The following is an 18,528-nucleotide window of genomic DNA, read 5'->3' as shown; positions in this document are numbered from 1 at the left end:
AAAAATATATTTACCCTATTTAGTATTACAAAAGACTTGAAAGGGGTAGGGGAACAAATTGGTATCGAACTCCTCTCACTTACAAGTTAAGAGGAATACTACTAAGCTTATAGTACTAAACGGCCGGTATCGTGTTATTTTCATATTTCTCATCCTATTAGGATTCTGCTTATCAAGCATAGGTTGTGGTACACTACAAATACATCCTATCACATCCCTGTGAAACATACAACTAGGGGTAGGCACTTTAGTGGGTTCACAGGCCAACCCGACCACCCGTTCGTAGGTGGGTTGGGTTGAGTTAAAGTATTATTAATCCGATTGAAATCAACCTACCCGAATATCAACAATTCTTAAACATAAATGTATGTTACATAGACATATATAAACTTAATAGTTACTAAACACACTTGTTTATTTAACTTTAGTTAAATAATGAAATTTAAATATTAAGTAATAGATAGTGATGCTGCAACACCAAATTCACACCATCTAAGTTTAATATGATATGTATTTTAGATTATTTGTCACTTATACTCACCTCTTTTTATTTTCTTTTTTGTCAAAATAAAAAAGAAAGTAAACAATCTCAACCCATTGAACCTGCCCAACCCAACCCACCTTAGAATAGATTAAGTGGGTTGGTTCGCCCATTTTCTTGGGTGAAAATGGATTTCAATAATGTCAACCCAAGCCTATTCGATTGGCTATTGGGTTGAGAATCCTAGTACATGTGAAACTCGGCCGTGGCGGTGTCTTGATTGAAGAAGGCTAACAAGGATAATACTGAGTGAAGTTATATAATCCTGGGGACTTTTAATCCTAGTGTGATTCTACTACTCGGCAGACTTGGCCATCACCAAATTTTCCTATAAATACAAGTGGTTTGCAACATAGAGATGACATTCAACTCAACACATAGACAAACGCTCTATGCGAAACCCTCTCACACTCCTAAGAAAAGTACTAACTGCTTCACTAACTCTTTTCAACACAAATTTATTTTGGTTAAACATCACTAGGTTGACAAATCGGTTACAAATTCAATTCGGCTAAACATAATTGGAGCCGTAGAATCAGCTTGGCTTAGGAGTTTCTGGTTATCTATCCTAAGTCTCAGCTGGCGAAGAATCTTTCTGGTTATCTATCCCAAGTCTCAGCTGGCGAAGAGTCTTTGATTCTTTTACCGAAAGAGGTCACTTTATTTGCTCTCTCAAAGAAGTGAGGTGTTCTATAATAGGGATTCACAAGTACCATTCAGAGTTCGGCATTTAAACAACCAAACAACAGTCACCATAAAGATGCTAATTTCCTTTTCGTATATTTGTCCCAACAACTTGATACCAATTCTGCGCACTTATATTTTCACAAATATAGTTGAAGTTGTTGAACCTAGTGTAGAAGATCGTACTTTGTAGTAGAAGATATAACCTTGTCTTCAAGTTTTAAACTCAAAGTCGATAATGTTTCTTCCTCAACCGAAGTCATCCGGTGTAGGAGTGAGCATCGCATTTTATCATCACACCACCACATTCATCTTATTTGCTAGACTGAGCTTGATAATAAATTGGTACACTCACATTAGCAATCATCCACATAAGGACGCAATTAGCTCCTAGATTACTTCAGTCTAATCCGTGTAATTTTTAGGGTCAATAAAAAGAGAATTAGGGGTTGAATTTTGTAGGAGAGAAAAGTTGGATTTTCAGAACAAGGGTAAAACGACAAAAGAATATCGAGTTTTTTAAGGAATTAAAAAGCATTCCTCAGTACCAGACGGTTGTCTCGTGCTCTTTCTCAAAAAAAAAAAAAAAAAAAAAACAGTTGTCTCGTGCTGTGCTTCTTCTCAAGTCCAACCGACACCAACCTGCACCACCGACACCAACCTCCACCGCCACTAAAGAGATTTATTTCATCTTTTGTTTAGTGGTGAAAAGACAAAAACCCTCATCTCACAAGAATATTTGGGTCATTATTATGTAGATGAGTGGCAAAATAGCCGAATTCAATATTATATAAGTTTCGCCACTTAGTAATACGATATAATGGTATGCTTCTTTACTTGTAAGTAAGAAATTTTAAGTTCGATTTTTGCCAAAGACGAATTTGAACTACATATTGCTAGCCCATTTATGAGGCTAAGCCCACAAACGATATTATCTGTATTAAAGGAAGGGACGAGTTTAATTTCATAATGAACTAGCAATATGTAGTTCAAATATATATACATACACATAAGTTTCACTTATTACTATCACGTGTTAAAAACAATCTCACATGTGTTACTTGAATTATAATATTTATATATTGAGAAATGCTAAGAGACTATCTTAAAGTGGGATTCTCCATAGACTCTTCTCATAATTTAACGTCAATTTTTGTGCTAAGATTATAAAACATTGTGCAAAAAACACGAGGTGTCAGAGAGTCAATGAAAAGTCTCACTTTTGAGAATTTCCTTAATATTACTCATATATTTATTGGTTATAACTTATATATCCATTCTACAGAAATTTCAATAACTATGAATTGTCACTTATCATGAATAAATTCTCATAAATTTTGGTCAAATGAGTAATATTTGCAAACCAAATAATGTGTCACCAATAGAAAATAAGCACGTTAATCAATCCGCAGGTAATAATTTAATCATCAATATCCACATCATTTGATTTATAAAATTTGATTTAAAATTTTAATCTTGAATTAAAGTTCAAATGTCATTAATGGTAAACCATGATTTTAAATTTGAAAAAATGAATGCCCATTATTCCAAATGTGTGTGATTCAAGCAAGCAAACCCACTCAAATTTTGGATTATGGTAATGTTAGGGAGACTAAATTTGTACACTAAATTTTGTAAAACAAATGACATGAAAGTTGATAATTGAATTATTACTTAAGCGTTGATTAACGTGTTTATTTCTATTGGTGACACATCATTTAGTTTGCATATTTAATCTTCAAATTTAATTTACCTAGCATTACCCTTTCACAAATAAGGGCAAAAAGGCACGGCGCGAGACAGTTTCTTTGTTACCCACTTCGATTGGCAAGCAAAGCAATGAATAAATACTTGAAAGACTTAAAAACTAGAAAAATGTTCATTGGAATTTGAAGATTCCTCACTTTCATCCAGTACCATTTAAGCAACACCAACTTCCACCGTAACCATCATTGCAATTTCTATCCCTATTTATTCACGGATGATGATGGCGTGTACGGTGTACCCATTGTCCAGAAAACGAGTCGGTACATTGCAGTGGCACCACCAGGACTTTAGCATAAAAGGGGTCGAAAAGTCTCAATCTGAAACGCTCTTCTAAACTTATAAAATTATTTTACTGTGTGGTGAGCAACTGATTACTATCGTTTGGTCTGCTACGGTGTCATCACCAAGCCTCTCTAACTTTCTTCATCTCTTGCTCCTCCTCCTTAAAGCTCACAAGCAACAAATTACTTGGAGTATATAGAAGCCACCAACCTCAAATCAAACTCAATAAAAGAAATTAAACTAAAAACAATGGATTGGGGTCCTAAGCCTACAAAAAAACCTTAAAAATCATAAACACAACACTAAACTTTTATGAGTGAAAAAATGATCAGAATGGGCCTGAGACCATCGTAATCCCTTCATGGCTCCGCATTTGATACATTACATGTCATAATATAAATGCATAAATGATACATTATGAAATTACTTGGTAGGTCTAGTCGTCAACATTGTCTAGGCATTTTTTTTTTCTTTTCCAGATCTTTTAAGAAACTCATATTGTCCTTGGACCTATGTTCTTTCAACACAATCTCCATTTGTTTCCAAATCACTCGAGAGATGTATTCAATTGAGATCAAAGGGTTTTTATAGAGTTACAAATTCATGAATTTTGAGGAAGTTTAATTTGACTTTCATCGACTTCATGTCGACTTTGACTGAATTCTATATGAACTTCAATAGAAGTAGTGAGAATATTATCGTGAATTTAATCGATTCTCATGAACTTTTTAGTGGTCCATTTATTAATGAGCATTTTTGGTAGTTTCGAATTTTCATATTTGAAATGGTCACTATGACCATGGTAAGGTGATGGTTAGGAGTAGGTAATGTCAGTGGTCATGACAGTAGTGGTCGTGATAAGGTGGTGGCGGTGGGTGCTAATGGAAGTTGGTGTGGGCGGTGGCGATGATGATAGGAGTGTTGATGGCGTTAATGACAAGGTGGTCATGGAAGGTTATGGTGGTAGTTACCATGACAAGGTGGTGGTGGTGATGATGGTGGCAGTCGAGGTGGTGTCGTGGCAATGGTTGTAGTTACAATGGTGGTGAAGGTGGTTGTGGTGGCTATCGTGCTGGAAGTGATGGTGGTGGTAGTCGTGGTAATGTGGTAATGGTCAAGGGTGAAGTCAGGATTTTTTTTTTTGGTGGGTTCGTTGAAATTAGTACCATAAAATTATATGTTTATTTTTGTCTTACATAAAATTATATAATAATCAATATAAAAGAACAACAACAGAATATAAACAATTCTCAAAATCATAAACCCAACCGACAACTTCAAGGACCATATAAATAATTAACTTACTAAATAAATCAAGAATAAGGAAATAAAAAGATTAAGAACGTACCAAAGGTTCCATTCATTGGAAAATCGGAACAAAAAGTAAGGAATTGCAGAGATAGAGATTTAATTGTGAACTAAAAGAAAATTCTTTTTCTTTTCTTGAGTAAGAAGTATAAAGGCTAAACCGCAAAAGATAATAATCTTTTTCTTTAACGAATATGATAGAGGGGGAGGGGAGATAGAACTAATTTATTATTATCAACATAAATAGTATTATTTGTTACATATCCTCTCCTCTACTAAATATACATGAAATAATAATCGATAATGGAGATGAGTGGGCTATATAGGCTACATGTATTAATATAAGCCATTAAAGCATGAGTTTAAAAAAGGATAGTGTTATTCACACACCCTTATTGATTTTTTTTGCCATTGATTTTTATCAGTTTATTTGATCTGAAAGCCGAAAACCAAAAAAGATGTGTGAGAAATAAAAATAGATGTATAAATAGCACTACACTTACAAAAAAACCTCCTGGAACTACAACCCATCTTAATCATGTGGGTGGCTCCGCCCGTGGTAATGGTTATGACTCATAACAAAGTGGTGGTGACAACAATGTGGTAAAAGATGATGGTGATAGTCATGACAAGATGATGATAGTAGAGAAAGTGTGTACTATATTATGGAGAGAGAGAGAGAGAGAGAGAGAGAGAGAGAGAGAGAGAGAGAGAGAGAGAGAGAGAGAGAGAGAGAGAGAGAGAGAGAGAGAGAGAGGATATTTAAAAAAAGTCCATCAAACTTATAAGGGAGGTGTTGAATTTTTTATTACAATCTAAAACACACTATTAATCCCTCAAAATCCACTTGACCCTATCACGTTTTATAATCATCTCAAATCAATTGCTTTATCAATGCACCTATTTTAGAGACTCCACTAAATCTTAGTTAAATACAACTGAATTTTTATGCTTCTTTAAATTTTCATTGAATAAATCTATACTTTTATAGAGTATTTTAAAGTACTTATTGAATTGAATATACAAGCATAAGTGCGATTTAAAACGATTTTTTGTCTATTTTTTTTAGTTGTCTTTATATAAGAAAGAGGTATTCATCAATTTCCCCCCTAAACTTGTGACAATTGGCCAATTTCCCCCCTCAACTTTAATTTTGGCCAATTTCTCCCTTCAACTCTCATAATTAGTCAATTTTCCCCCTCAACTTTAATTTTGGCCAATTTCTCCCTTCAACTCTCATAATTAGTCAATTTCCCCCCTCAACTTTAATTTTGGCCAATTTCTCCCTTCAACTCTCATAATTAGTCAATTTTCCCCCTCAACTTTAATTTGGCCAATTTCCCCCCTCAACTCTTAAAATTAGTCAATTTGCACCCTACTGTTATTTTTTTTTATTTTTAATTTTCCATCTATTCTTTTCTTAATTTTCAATCTTTCTAATAACTTCCAACAAAGTACTAAAATTAACATAAACTCACCTGCATAATATGGGGTAAAATGTACAAAAACATATTACAATTAGTATGTGATATGGGTTGATTATAAGAAAAAGTTATGAATCGGGTTTAAAGCATGTAGAAGAAGAAATAATAACAAAAAGAAATAATAATCCTAAACTCATGGATCAGACCTATTTCAATAAAATGGGTTATTCTTAATAAGGAGTCAAAAATTATGAATAGACTAGCTATTTTTTTCACTAAAGCTCGATTCTCCGCAATTTACTTGAACTTAGCTTTCACTTTTATAAAGAAAATTGTATTCACATACAAAAATTTACACATCAATCCTTTTCGTTATCAATTATGTATAGTCAAAAATCAAATAAAATTACTCCATACTGATTTATTATGACTAATAATACTATCTATGATAAATTGTAAAATTCTAAATTTTAATCTATTTGTAATAGGATAGAGATATAGGAACATGATTAACATACATCTTATTTAGTTTCTTACACACACTTGTTTAATTATGATCAAATTAAAAAATTAACAATAGGGTGCAAATTGACTAATTATAAGAGTTGAGGGGGGAAATTGACTAAATTAAAGTTGAGGGGGGAAATTGTCCAAAATTAAAGTTGAGGGGGGAAATTGGCTAATGGTCACAAATTTAAGGAGGAAATTGATGAATACCTCTATAAGAAAAAATGGCTCACACCTTTTACTTAGAACTCTTTTCACGATGCTTCTGTACTCATAAGTGTTTATGCAAATTATCATGAAACATTTTTTCTACCTGACTTGTCTTTTAGAAGAACAACCCAAGAACATTTTAAAAAAATTTCAATCAAACGTAGTTAGAATCGCTTTTAATTATAAGAAAACATTTTCATCAGTCCAAAAAACAAGCTTACCTTTAGTCTTCACATGTCATAATACAATGATGTAGCCATCTATTGATCTCTCTTCCATTACTTTAACTCTGGTTGGCATTCAAAAGTCCAACAATTTCATACAGCGGCAACTATCGTTAAATTTAGCTTGAATATTACCATGATATGAAAATGGAAAAGAAAAGATTCTTTCAATTTACAAAAGTACACATCTCCATCATAAAGCATGAAAACCTACCCTACCATTAGCTCGGTTACCATCAAAACTTATCCTTTCTCACTAGCAGATAAAATAAAATAAAATAAAAAAAACGACTCCAAGCCAACAAGAGTTCCCACTTTGCCAGAGACATGAGATGTCTATCACATGCAGCCTCCCTAGCTTTGTAATGAGTTTGTTTTCACAATTGACCTTTTTCGGTTACAAATGAACAACATTTCCGTTACGCTAAGATAACATCCTCATAAAAAAGTTAAAAAGATGAAAAATTGATCCCTACGCTCAGGATCCTTAGATCCGGAGAGGATCTGGATCCCTAAATAATGTAGCTCCGGAAAGACAGTGAAGGGGCACCATCATCTGATCATCTGAAGCTATTGTCTCACATAGCAATATAAAAGACAAAATTGAAACTGCAGAAGACAACAGAATAGCAGATGGGAAGAGGGGAAAAGGGTCAAGTTTATTCCAACAGTTTCCTAAAGTTTGCATCAGTACAAGTATAGACATTGAACTTTCTGTACCACATAGACCGACTGACCTAATTGACTTAACCCTAACCCTAACCCTAACCCTGCATCTCAAACCCTCTTTCCCTTCCTCTCCCTGAGATGATCTGTTAGACAAGGAACTCTTTGATTTGTATTTGTTGTGTACTCACAGAACCTGTTATGTTACAGATCATTAGTCTACACATCTTTGCCACTCCTACTTCTTTACAAGTAAAAGAAGGGTGATGGAAAATAGAAATAGCAACCATCACCGCAACTACTAAAAACCTAAACCCTGCTAGTTAGCCCGAGATCAACCAAGAATGTGCCGGAAAGGAAGTCCTGACGGATATGCTACTGTCTTCTACGGATCCACCTTTTCCCATTCATAACGCCCGGGGAGCGGCTTGTCATTCACAGGGTCAAAGTTGTATCTGCATATAAACCCACAGTAGAAATATGATATCATTTGTGAGGATATAAATCAAGGTTGTATTTAGCATATACGAGGAGTGATAAAAAGTCTAGCCTAAACTTGAAACTAGTTAAAGAGTAAGAATAACGTACTTCTCAACGAATTTCTTTTGCATCTCTTCTTCAGCACCAGCAAAGAACTCATTCATATCATGTGCTGTGGGTATGTGCCTCTGCGATGAGTTCTGTATTCTCCGATTAGCTTCAGCTGAATTAGTGGGCCTGGTAGTAGAACCAGGGGTTCTGATGGTGTCTGGATCCCGTATCAAGCTACACGGCGTGGACTCCCTTGTGGTTCTGTCATAAAGAAGATCAAACCCATTAGATATAACAAGGAGGAAAATGTAACCCAAGCTAAAACTTCGCTTAGATGATGACGCAGTAATTTGTCTGTAAAAGAAATACAAGTTTTGCATCTCAAATGTTGTTAACTTATAGGCAAGGATAATGCAATGATATAATTATTAACAAAAATAACACACCGCAGAGTAACATTATTATCCTTTCTGTTGTTTGCTGTCTCAATATACAAGTTTTGCATCTCAAATGTTGTTAACCATGAGAAAGATTCATGCAATATCATTGACAAAAAGAATCGACCATGAAGTAACATTAGCATCCTTTCTTTTATTTTCTGACTCAATCAGAAACAGTAATTACTTAACACACTATGCTACTACATATCTGGTGAGAAATTTTTCACTCAAAATGCTTCAATTGACAAATCATTTAATGAAGGCTCTGACTCTATGCTTCAAATCACTATGCTACTACATATCTGGTGAGAAATTTTTCACTCAAAATGCTTCAAGAAAACTTTAGAGTTGCACTGTTCTGAGAAAATATAACAAAGAGTGTTTCAAATGTATTTTCCAAAAATTCTAAATTTCTAAAAATTAGTTTTGGTTTTGTCAGATAGAACAATGACCTGATGCTAAACAAGTAGTTCTATTAATCTCAGTTTTATGAAAGATTGCCTTTGCAGGTTCTTAATCCGAATAGACCAGAATTTGTAGTTATCCATTTCTTTCTCTTTCTTACAATTTCACAGCAACCAAACGGTGCATGAAAGAAAACAGAAAAACCCAACTTCCAAGCCAACTTTATCCAGTAGGCAAATTCATTTTCTTAGCATCCAAACAGAACACAGCGATTTAAAGAAGAATTTAGAACAAAATGCTAAAATTATCATTTCCCCAAATGAAATTTTTAAGAAACCCTAAGTATTAAATCTATCTCTCATTCGGAGCCCTAAAAATTTGAGAGAAAACCCTAAAACTAGGAGGTCCAATAAAAACTAAACAGCAGCAGTTGGTTGCACAAATTTTCAATTCACTAAAATTATCCACTTTCCCCTAACCAAACATTGAAAACCCCCAAAACCCTAACCAAAACATTGAAAACCCCCAAAATCTCCATTCAATTTCTCAGAAACCAAACAGAAGTCTAACTTCCCCCCCCCCCCCCAAAAAAAAAAGACAGAACGATGAGGTTTCGCAGAAAATTAAAACTAAAATAAGAAAACCGAGAAAACCCACCTCTCTCTACCTTCAAACTCGAGCACATTCTCTCCAAACGAAGCTTCTTCGACACCCAAATCAGCATTTTCGTTGTCGTTGGTGTTACCCTGCTCATTCTGTCCTCGGTCCTCTTCCTCTTTCGCCGCCGTTTCCTCAGATGCCTCAGCCTTTTGGCACCGAGACTCGACCCCAAGCCTCGAACTTGCCCTGGAATTAGGACCAGTCTTAGGTTTCTGCCTTCTGGGCTCGAGCCGCTTGGTCATAAGAATCGGGGGCTTCTCGAGTCGGCGGCTGCGGAGCTGGAGATAGGAGGCGGAGGTGACGGGTTGAGCCGACGACCTCTGGAGAGCTAGGGTTTTGGCTCGGGTGCGAACCCCAAGAGAGGATTGGGAGTGTGAGACTTCCATGATTGCTACTTCCCCTGTGGGCTTGGACTTCCTCATGTACTTGCCCATTTCCTGCTATTCTTATTTCTTCCCTGGTGAAATTGTTTGTTCAACTCATTGAAGGTGAGAGAGAGACAGAGAGAGAGAGAACGGAAAACTGGGAAAAATGGGGGAAATGGGAAAATCGGAAAGGAAGGCAAAGCAAGGGTGAGTGGGAGGGTATTTGTAAGTGGCAGTGCCTAGAGAGAGAGAGAGAGAGAGAGACCAGTAGAGTTGAAGAAGGGAAGGAAAGGGAAAGAAAGGGCAGGGTTGGAGTTGGGAGAACCCACTCTACTTCTCTCCTCTCTCCATCCTTTTCAATTTCATTTTCTCTCTCCAAAATCTCTTATTCTACTTTGTTTTCATTTTTCTTTGGCTTTTTATCAAAAAATAAAAAATAAATGCAATTAGTATAACTCATTACTTTGATTTGTGAGATTTAAAATCGATAAGAGTGGTTCTTAAGTTTATTCATCATCGATTATTTTGATTATTTTGTAAAAAATCTCCATTAAATAACAATAAAATTATAAAATTACCCTTAATTTTTTTACAAAAGTAGTCGTTTTTCTTCTTAATACAGGGGTCACGATTTTAATTTGGAATATAGGGAATTTGTATTAAAAATATATTTTTAAAAGAAGAAAAGTTGTGAACCCATTGTGAGATTAAGCACTCCCCATTTCCTTTAGGTTAGATAATATCGTTTGTTAAAAAAAAAACATTTGGAGTAGTTGATAGGTTAGTTTTTTTTTATTATTATTTTTTCTAAACTAGGAAAGCAATACAATTTGAATAAATAACCTTTTTCTTTTTTATTGGAATGAGAAACTTTGTTTATTTACAAGTTTCTCGTTCAAATCTATAATCAAATACTCGAAACTAGAAAATTAAATCAACTAAGGGGGCTAGTTACTCTTATTCCCTTCGTTTCCTTTATTTTCCCAATTAAGGTGCATTTGTTATGCAAAAAGGAATTCATGTGAAATACTTTCTCATATCATTTTCTATGGGATGAGAGATACATTTTCCTATTACCATGTTTGGTAAAGATAGGAAAGCAAAAATGAAATTTAGACTCAAATTTGTATATTTCTTTTTTAGGGATAAAATTAGAAAAGAAAAGTTGAGTATGAAGACTTATTCGGCACAATAGGTTTTTCAACATTTGATGATGACAATATTGTCCTAGAAGAATGCAATTAATGTTAAAGTGCGCAATAAATGTCGGGAAAGAAAAGGGGAAAATGCATAGATCTGGCTTCTTTGCCTCCCACTTCCCATATACTTTCATCCCTTTCTATTTGTGCGGTCACGGTTAAATCACGTCAACAGTTTATATTATTATTACTTTTTATCTTATTATCTCTATAAAAAAAATCAATATAAAATGTTGACTTGGCTTAACCGTGACCGCACAAAATAAGAGGGAATGAAAATGTATGAGAAGTGGGAGGGCAGAGAAGCCGGGTCAAAATGCAGACCCTCCATCACTAGTGTTGTCTTTTTTAATTATTTTGATATTATTATTGGCTTAAAACTCTTTGCATGTTTACGTGATATACGATCATGAAGTGCGAAGATCATTTTTACATAGTTCTTTTTAGCCCTAATAAATTAATGTATAACATAGTGTTCTTAAAGTCTCCACCTAGCGCGTAACTCGATAATTTGTGGTCTTAGGATTGGAGTTTCTTTGCGGGGTGAGGGCATTGCCCTTATCTTGCCTGAATTCTTGTTCTTTAAATGTCATGGGTGGCAACATAGCTACCAAGATCAACACAGTCAATTATGTTTCTCCTAGAAGTTGGTTAGGAAGCACTAGGCGGCTAACCATCATCGTAATTAATTCCTAAGCATTTAAAAAACAAGAATGGATGCATAGCACACCTAGGTCGTGACTTTCACTTAGACATATAATAGATTCCTTAATTTTGCATTTTATTTTTTTAATAAATAGTAAGAAACTTGTTGAATTCTTGGATGAACAGTAATTATATGTTTGTTTCCTATGTTTTGAATATGTTCTAGTACTGTATAATTTATATGTCATTCTATTTTGCAATTGATCTATTTCGGTATAATTATGTATTTTTTTACTATAAGTAGACATTTATTTATATATTATTAAAAAATTAATTAAAATTAAAAAAAAAACCTTGGCCCCCTCCTAAATGCTTAGGCAATAGGCCTCTGCTCTTTCTACTCGACTAGCACCCTAACGCTTTGTAGAACATTGTACAATGATGATTGCTTGTTTCTCTGCGTGCGTGAGAAACGAAAAAGAAAAGGGTATTTCAAAACTCTAACTTGCGCAGAAGCCACGACTTCTCATCGCCATCTCGAAAGAAGGATTCCAGAAAAATTCAACTCACCTCCTACGACGGTGGGCATCTCCGACGACCAAGTCCAACAGATTCCTAAAAAATTTGACCCGGATTGAACAGCCATCTAGAATTGATAACTTCTCTGTGTTTTTCCATTCGTCGACGTCCACAGTGACCATACCGACCTCGAGTATGATGTTTGCAACCTTAGATGCAAACCACGACAACCTCGAACTCACCGGTGTTGAGGTTCTCCTACGTTGAAGTGGACGGGGACTCCTCTTTTACCCATTGACCGAGTTCGAGGTTAAGAACAACGACCTTGAGCTATGTGTTCGGCCCCATTGTCAGCAGACACCACCTCCAATGGCACTCCGTTCTCCGGCGTACAAGGCACATTCTCAAATAGATTATGTCTTTACTATTGGGAGTACCGTAACATCTTAGACGTCAACCAAGCAGATCAAGCAGACCTGAGTTGCAACATCTTTGAACCATGTTGAAACTCTAGCCCTACGTGAAGCCACACGCGAATGCTTTTAGTTGAGGGGCATTATTTAGCATCTTGGAAGCACATGCAATTTTTCATCTATCGTTGATATTCCAACAATGATCTATGAAGACAATCCGGCACCTTGTGTTGAAGTTTTTCTTCTTGCATCAGCAGCTAGAGCATCACAAAACCGAATTCAAGCATAGCAAATCCCAAGACAGCCTCATTGATCTCTTTACGAAATCACCATCGAATCTACCTTCCAAAAGCCAACTTCCAAATGCCTAGGCGGCCTTAGGCTATAATCTTTAGAACATTGCATATTATCGAATCAAATGGAAATAGATCCTTGTCGGATCATTTTTCTGGGGATCTTAAGGATCTCGTGATCGGGATTGTTCATCATACATCGTGCAGTTAGTTTTCATCAGGTACTATTTATATTTAATTTTAAATTTTAAATTTTGAAATGATTTCTGACCACACGATGTACGATGAACGGTCACGATCACGGAATCCCTAGGATCCCCAGAAAAAGAATCCGACGATAATCCTTTTTCGAATCAAATAATCAAAATAGAATATAAAATTCAAAAAGTAAATTGGGTTCATGTTTCATGATAATTTTTCATATAATCAAGGCCATAGAAACATGAAATTTGGTCTAAAATTACTGGCATGATGAGTGCTTTCAACGTCATTCTTGAATAATCCTCTCATTTTTTGTGGAGTGATGATTAACGGTATTTATTTTTAATTATTTTTTTTGTAAAAATGATCTTTAAAAAGTGATTTATAATAGAAGTAGTTCCAATCGTAAATACGAAGTTATGTGAATAGGCTTCAAAGTGTTTGGAAGAGGAACTCCTCATCAACTTTGAGGATTGTTATTTGTGTGTCTGTCTAACCAATAGACGTAACTCGAAAAAAAAATGATGGTGTTATCCAAACATATATTTTTACCTTATAAGCAGCATTTTTACTTTTAAATCGTCGAATCAGAAGAATTAAAAATGATTAAGCGACAAAAGTTAATAGGTGATGTGTAAAATCTAAGAAAAGGTTGTGAATAACAATATCTAAAAGAAAAATAAAAAATAAAAAAACGTGAGTAAGAGTATTCTCGTATCGCGATAAGAATTGAAGAGAGCTAAAAGCCGAGAGATGCCCCCCGTCATTGGATACCCTCCTGCGCCAGTGCCCAAGTGGAAAAGTTCAGTTTTTATAATTCCAATGACTTGCCTGTTACGATAAGGCTCTCCTTTCTCACTTTCCCCACCGGAAACTGCAACTGACGCGCCTACCATTGCCCCATGCAGAAATGGTGTTTTGTCTCTTGTTTGTAGAGCGAGCGTTGCTAACTTTCATTAGGGAGAGTGGTTTATTTATCTGCCATACTTAGACGCTTACATCACTCGCAGTTTGAATGAGCGCGTGGGTGGCCGTCCATCAATTTTTGGAAAGTCCCTAAAAATTTCAGTAGCAACAAACTTCCTACTTTCCTACCTAAAAAACCTACCTATATATAATCTCGAGCGGTGAGCTTCAAATTTGGTTAAAAAATAATTAAGAAAAATTTCTTTTGTTTTAAGGAATTTTCTAAAGGGCTCATGAGTATATGATAATCTTGGTGTTTTAATCGTTAATTTTTTTTTATTTAAATGGACAAAATTAAGATTCAACGGTTAAAAATTTGTCTTATCTCATATCACGGAGCACCATAACATTTTTGGATTTGTTTAAAAGTTTTTTTTTTAAATCTAAAAGTGCTTTTAAAGAAATTAATTTTTGGTTTCAAAAATATTTACATTAAAAGCGATTTTAGTCGTATGAAAAGTAGTCATATGTTGTGTAAAGAATATTGAAGAAAAAGAAAGTTAAACTTGAGACCTCAAATGCAATGTTGTAGCTAGCTATTACCCAACCCCAGGAGGATCTTGGCTGGATCTTATTTGTGAGGATCCTGAGGATTATCCAATCACATCTATTCATAGTACATCGTGTGGTTAGAAATCATTGCAAATTTTTTAATTTAAAATTGAACATAAACAACACCTGACAAAAATTGGCCGCACAATATACGATGAACGGATATGATTGAAAGATTCTCAGGATCCCCGTAAAGAAGATCCGGCAAGGAATCCTCACTCTTACCCAACCCTCGTACTATAGTTTGAATTTGTTATAGGAATGCCCACAAGTGCGCATATAATTCTTGAAATCCTGATCCTTAAGTTTCTAAGATGCATAAAAAATAGTTTGGGTAAAGTACAAAAAACTACCTCAACTATTGGTGTCACGATACTTTCATACTTCATCTTTTAAAATTGACAATGTCATACCTCATATTACGAATTTGTGTCAATGTTATACCCTCCGTTAGCTTGGCCGTTTATTTCTCAGTTAAATGCTGATGTTGCTTGATCCGGGACCCATTTTTTATTAAAAAAAAAATCATTTAATATTATTTAAATATTAAAATAATAAAGAAAAGTTATTTAAAAAAAAAAAAAAAAACCTTCCCCCCTTCTCTCTCTTCTCCCCATCTTCATCTTCTTCCCCTTTCTGCAACTGCAACCCAGAAAAAAAAAAAAAAAAAAAAAAAAAAAAAAAAAAAAGAGAAAAAAAGAAAAAAACCAATTTATTTTCCCTGCTCCCCACCCCCTCTTCTCCTCGCACCCACTCTCTGCACCCACCCTCTGCACCCAACCTCGCACCCATTACCTGCAATCCAAAAAAAAAAAAAAAAAGACCCGGATCCGTCGAGGTGGAATCGGGAAACCTTCGCTAGGCCGATTTCGAAGGTTGAGAACCTAGGCGTGGAGAAAATGGGGGGAAATGGGTGTGGAGGGAAAATGGTGGGTGTGGTGGGGGCGGACGAACTAGGTTTTTTTTTTTTTTTTCTTCTCTCTTCTTCTTCTTGTTTTTACTTTCTCTTCTTCTTCTTCTTCTTCCTCTTCTTCTTTCTGGGGTTGCAGGTAGATGGGGGGAAGAGAGAGAGGAGGGAGGGACGAAAGGGAGGTTTATTTTTTATTTTTTTATGTACTTTTTATTATTATTTTAATAGTTAAATAATATTAAATGATTTTTTTTGTTTTTAATAATTTTTTAATAAAAAATGGGTACCGGATCAAGCCACGTCAGCATTTAACTGAGAAATAAACTGCCAAGCTAACGGAAGGTATAACATTGACACAAATTCTAAAGATGAGGTATGACATTGTCAATTTTAAAAGATAAGGTATGAAAGTGTCGTGACACTAATAGTTGAGGTAGTTTTTTGTACTTTACTCAAATAGTTTTCTAATCATAATGTAACTATATATACTGTACACTGTTATACTAATGAAATCAATGCAAATCACAATTTTTTCATGGTATAAGAACAACGTTCCACTTAGTATTACAGTTTAGTGGTATTCTTCTTTACTTGTAAGTGAGATGACTTAGGTTTGATTATCGCTAAAGACGAATTTGAACCACATTATTATTAACTCAATGTGAGGCTAACCATATTCCCTCTCCTTAGTGTAGATAATATTATTTGTTCAACAAAAAAAAAAAAAAAAAAACATAAATACAGGGTAATCAGGTAGTACGTCTAATGTGAATAATGAATAAATGTAAGCTAAAAAGTTCCTTAATTAACGTGAACAAGCTTGGTCTATATATGATAAATGGGTTAACCTAAATTTCATCTCTTGTTCTCTTTTCCTATGGTTGGAAGTCCATATATATTGTTATCTACAAATTTTAAAACGGAAGTAATTTTCATACACCAACGTGTGCAGAAATAGAAAATAAGAATGTGCGGAAATCATTTCCTCTGAGTTAGGGAGATGAACTAGAGCTGTAATCGTCAACATGCATGCATGAAGCACAGTGTCAAGTGCGAGATGCCGTACTTTGTAGCAGCTAGCTAGCCATAGTAGTTTGTTTTTTGTTGTTAGAAAAGACAGATTATGCTTTTTAATACCCAGTAAATTAGCAAGATCTTGTGATGGAAAAGAATGAGATTGGAACAAAACATGTAGCACGTTCAACCTCAAGGCTAAATGAAAGAGAACTAGGGTTGCAAGTTGCTGAAAATCTTTTTCAGGTTCTACTGTTTTTGTTTGTCTAAGACTTACGTTTAAGAATCAGAAAATGCGAATTATAATTTAGATCTAAGAAATTATTATGAGAAAATTAGGTTTCGGTCTTTAACTCCTAATTTTTTTTAACTAAAACGTTGTTGATTTTTAATTTTTAATCAAGGTCTTTGACTTAAAAGACCTCATCAGTTTAGAATCTCTCTCTCTTTGAAAAGTTAATTAGTTTTTTTTTTTTTTAACAAACGATATTATCTACCTAAAACCTAACCGTTGAACTAAAACTCAAATTTTAGGTTCTAAACTAACCTCAACTTGCTCTAGGATTTCCCTTGGGTTTGTGAGGTTGGCCCACCATATATATGTATTTTTTTCAGATTTTATATTTGTAAATTCATTGAATCCAACGGTTATGATCTAATATGATCAAATCCAATGGTTAAAAAAAAAAAAAAAAGATCTAACGGTCTAAATTTCAATCCAACAGCTAAAGTAATTTAAAAAAAAATATTTTATGTGTTTCATATTCTTTCATAGTGTTCCACGAGTTTCATGGTGTCGGTTTAGTGATTTTTCAATAATTATCAGAATCTAAATATTTTTAGGTTAAAATGTTCATAAAATTAAATTAGGATAGTCTGCATAATTTTTTTTCTTAAAAAAAGTTACTTTAAGAAAAAATTATCCTAAATTAATCCTTTAACAATATCGGGCTAAAAATTTACCCAAAAGAGTTGGGGGAGAAAAATTGTTTCTGAGTAAAACCTAAATTTTTTGGATTAAAAATTTAAGGTCTTAACCCAAGGGTGGGGGAGTAGGCTAACCCTCACAATGAGCTAGTAATAATGTGGTTCAAATTCGTCTTTGGCGAGAATTGAACCTAAGACCTCTCACTTACAAATGAAGAGAAATACCTAAACAAACAATATTTTCTACACTAGTGTAAGGGTAATTTAGTATTAGTGTCTTAATGTTTTCTTGTAAGTTAAGGATTTGGATATTAAGATTAGGTTTAATTCTTTATAAATACAGTGTTTTGTAATTTAGTTGGATATAAGTTTGTCAAGATGTAATCTCTTCACATTATGTAGTCTTCTTCGCAATTATGTAATGTTTATTTGTTTGCAATTGATTAAGTATGGTAATCATAGTTTGATTGTTTGTTCACGCACTCGATTTTCAACTTTTTCCTCTCTTTCATAATATGAGATTTGACTCATATAGGTTTTTCTTTTCAATTTTAATATTTAAAAAATAATAATCTTTCCTTCCTACAAAAGAAAATGATGAATAATATAGTAAAGCACTAAATTCAACGGCGGATTTTTATCAACAAATGATATTAAAAATTTGAAATAGAAAATCCACATATTCTTTCCTTAAGCTCTTTATCTCTTACTCCATTCTCTCAACCTAAGCAAGAAATAAAGTATTCAAATCGTAAAGTTAATTAATCTGACAGAGGATTCTCGTCGGATTCTCTTTGTGAGGATCCTAAGGATCCTTCAATCACATCCGTTCATCGTATATCGTGCAACCAATTTTCGTCAGGTACTGTTTATAT

At 34.3% G+C, this 18,528-nt stretch overlaps 1 protein-coding gene across 1 annotated transcript; it reads right to left on the bottom strand.

The window, feature by feature from the left end:
* Positions 1-7,583: 7,583 nt before the first annotated feature.
* Positions 7,584-10,401, bottom strand: LOC137723404 (cyclin-dependent kinase inhibitor 4). Its single transcript, XM_068462598.2, has 3 exons — positions 9,647-10,401; positions 8,202-8,405; positions 7,584-8,068 (listed from the first exon to the last, which is right to left on the bottom strand). The coding sequence occupies exons 1-3, from the start codon at positions 10,081-10,083 to the stop codon at positions 7,999-8,001; spliced, it is 711 nt and encodes a 236-aa protein (XP_068318699.2). The 5' UTR covers positions 10,084-10,401; the 3' UTR covers positions 7,584-7,998.
* Between the last annotated feature and the right edge of the window lie 8,127 nt (positions 10,402-18,528).

This window comes from Pyrus communis, chromosome 4 (genome assembly GCF_041283825.1).
Source record: "Pyrus communis isolate YQ-2024b chromosome 4, ASM4128382v1, whole genome shotgun sequence".
NCBI lineage: Eukaryota > Viridiplantae > Streptophyta > Magnoliopsida > Rosales > Rosaceae > Pyrus > Pyrus communis.
This window is presented reverse-complemented; position numbering and strand designations above follow the sequence as displayed.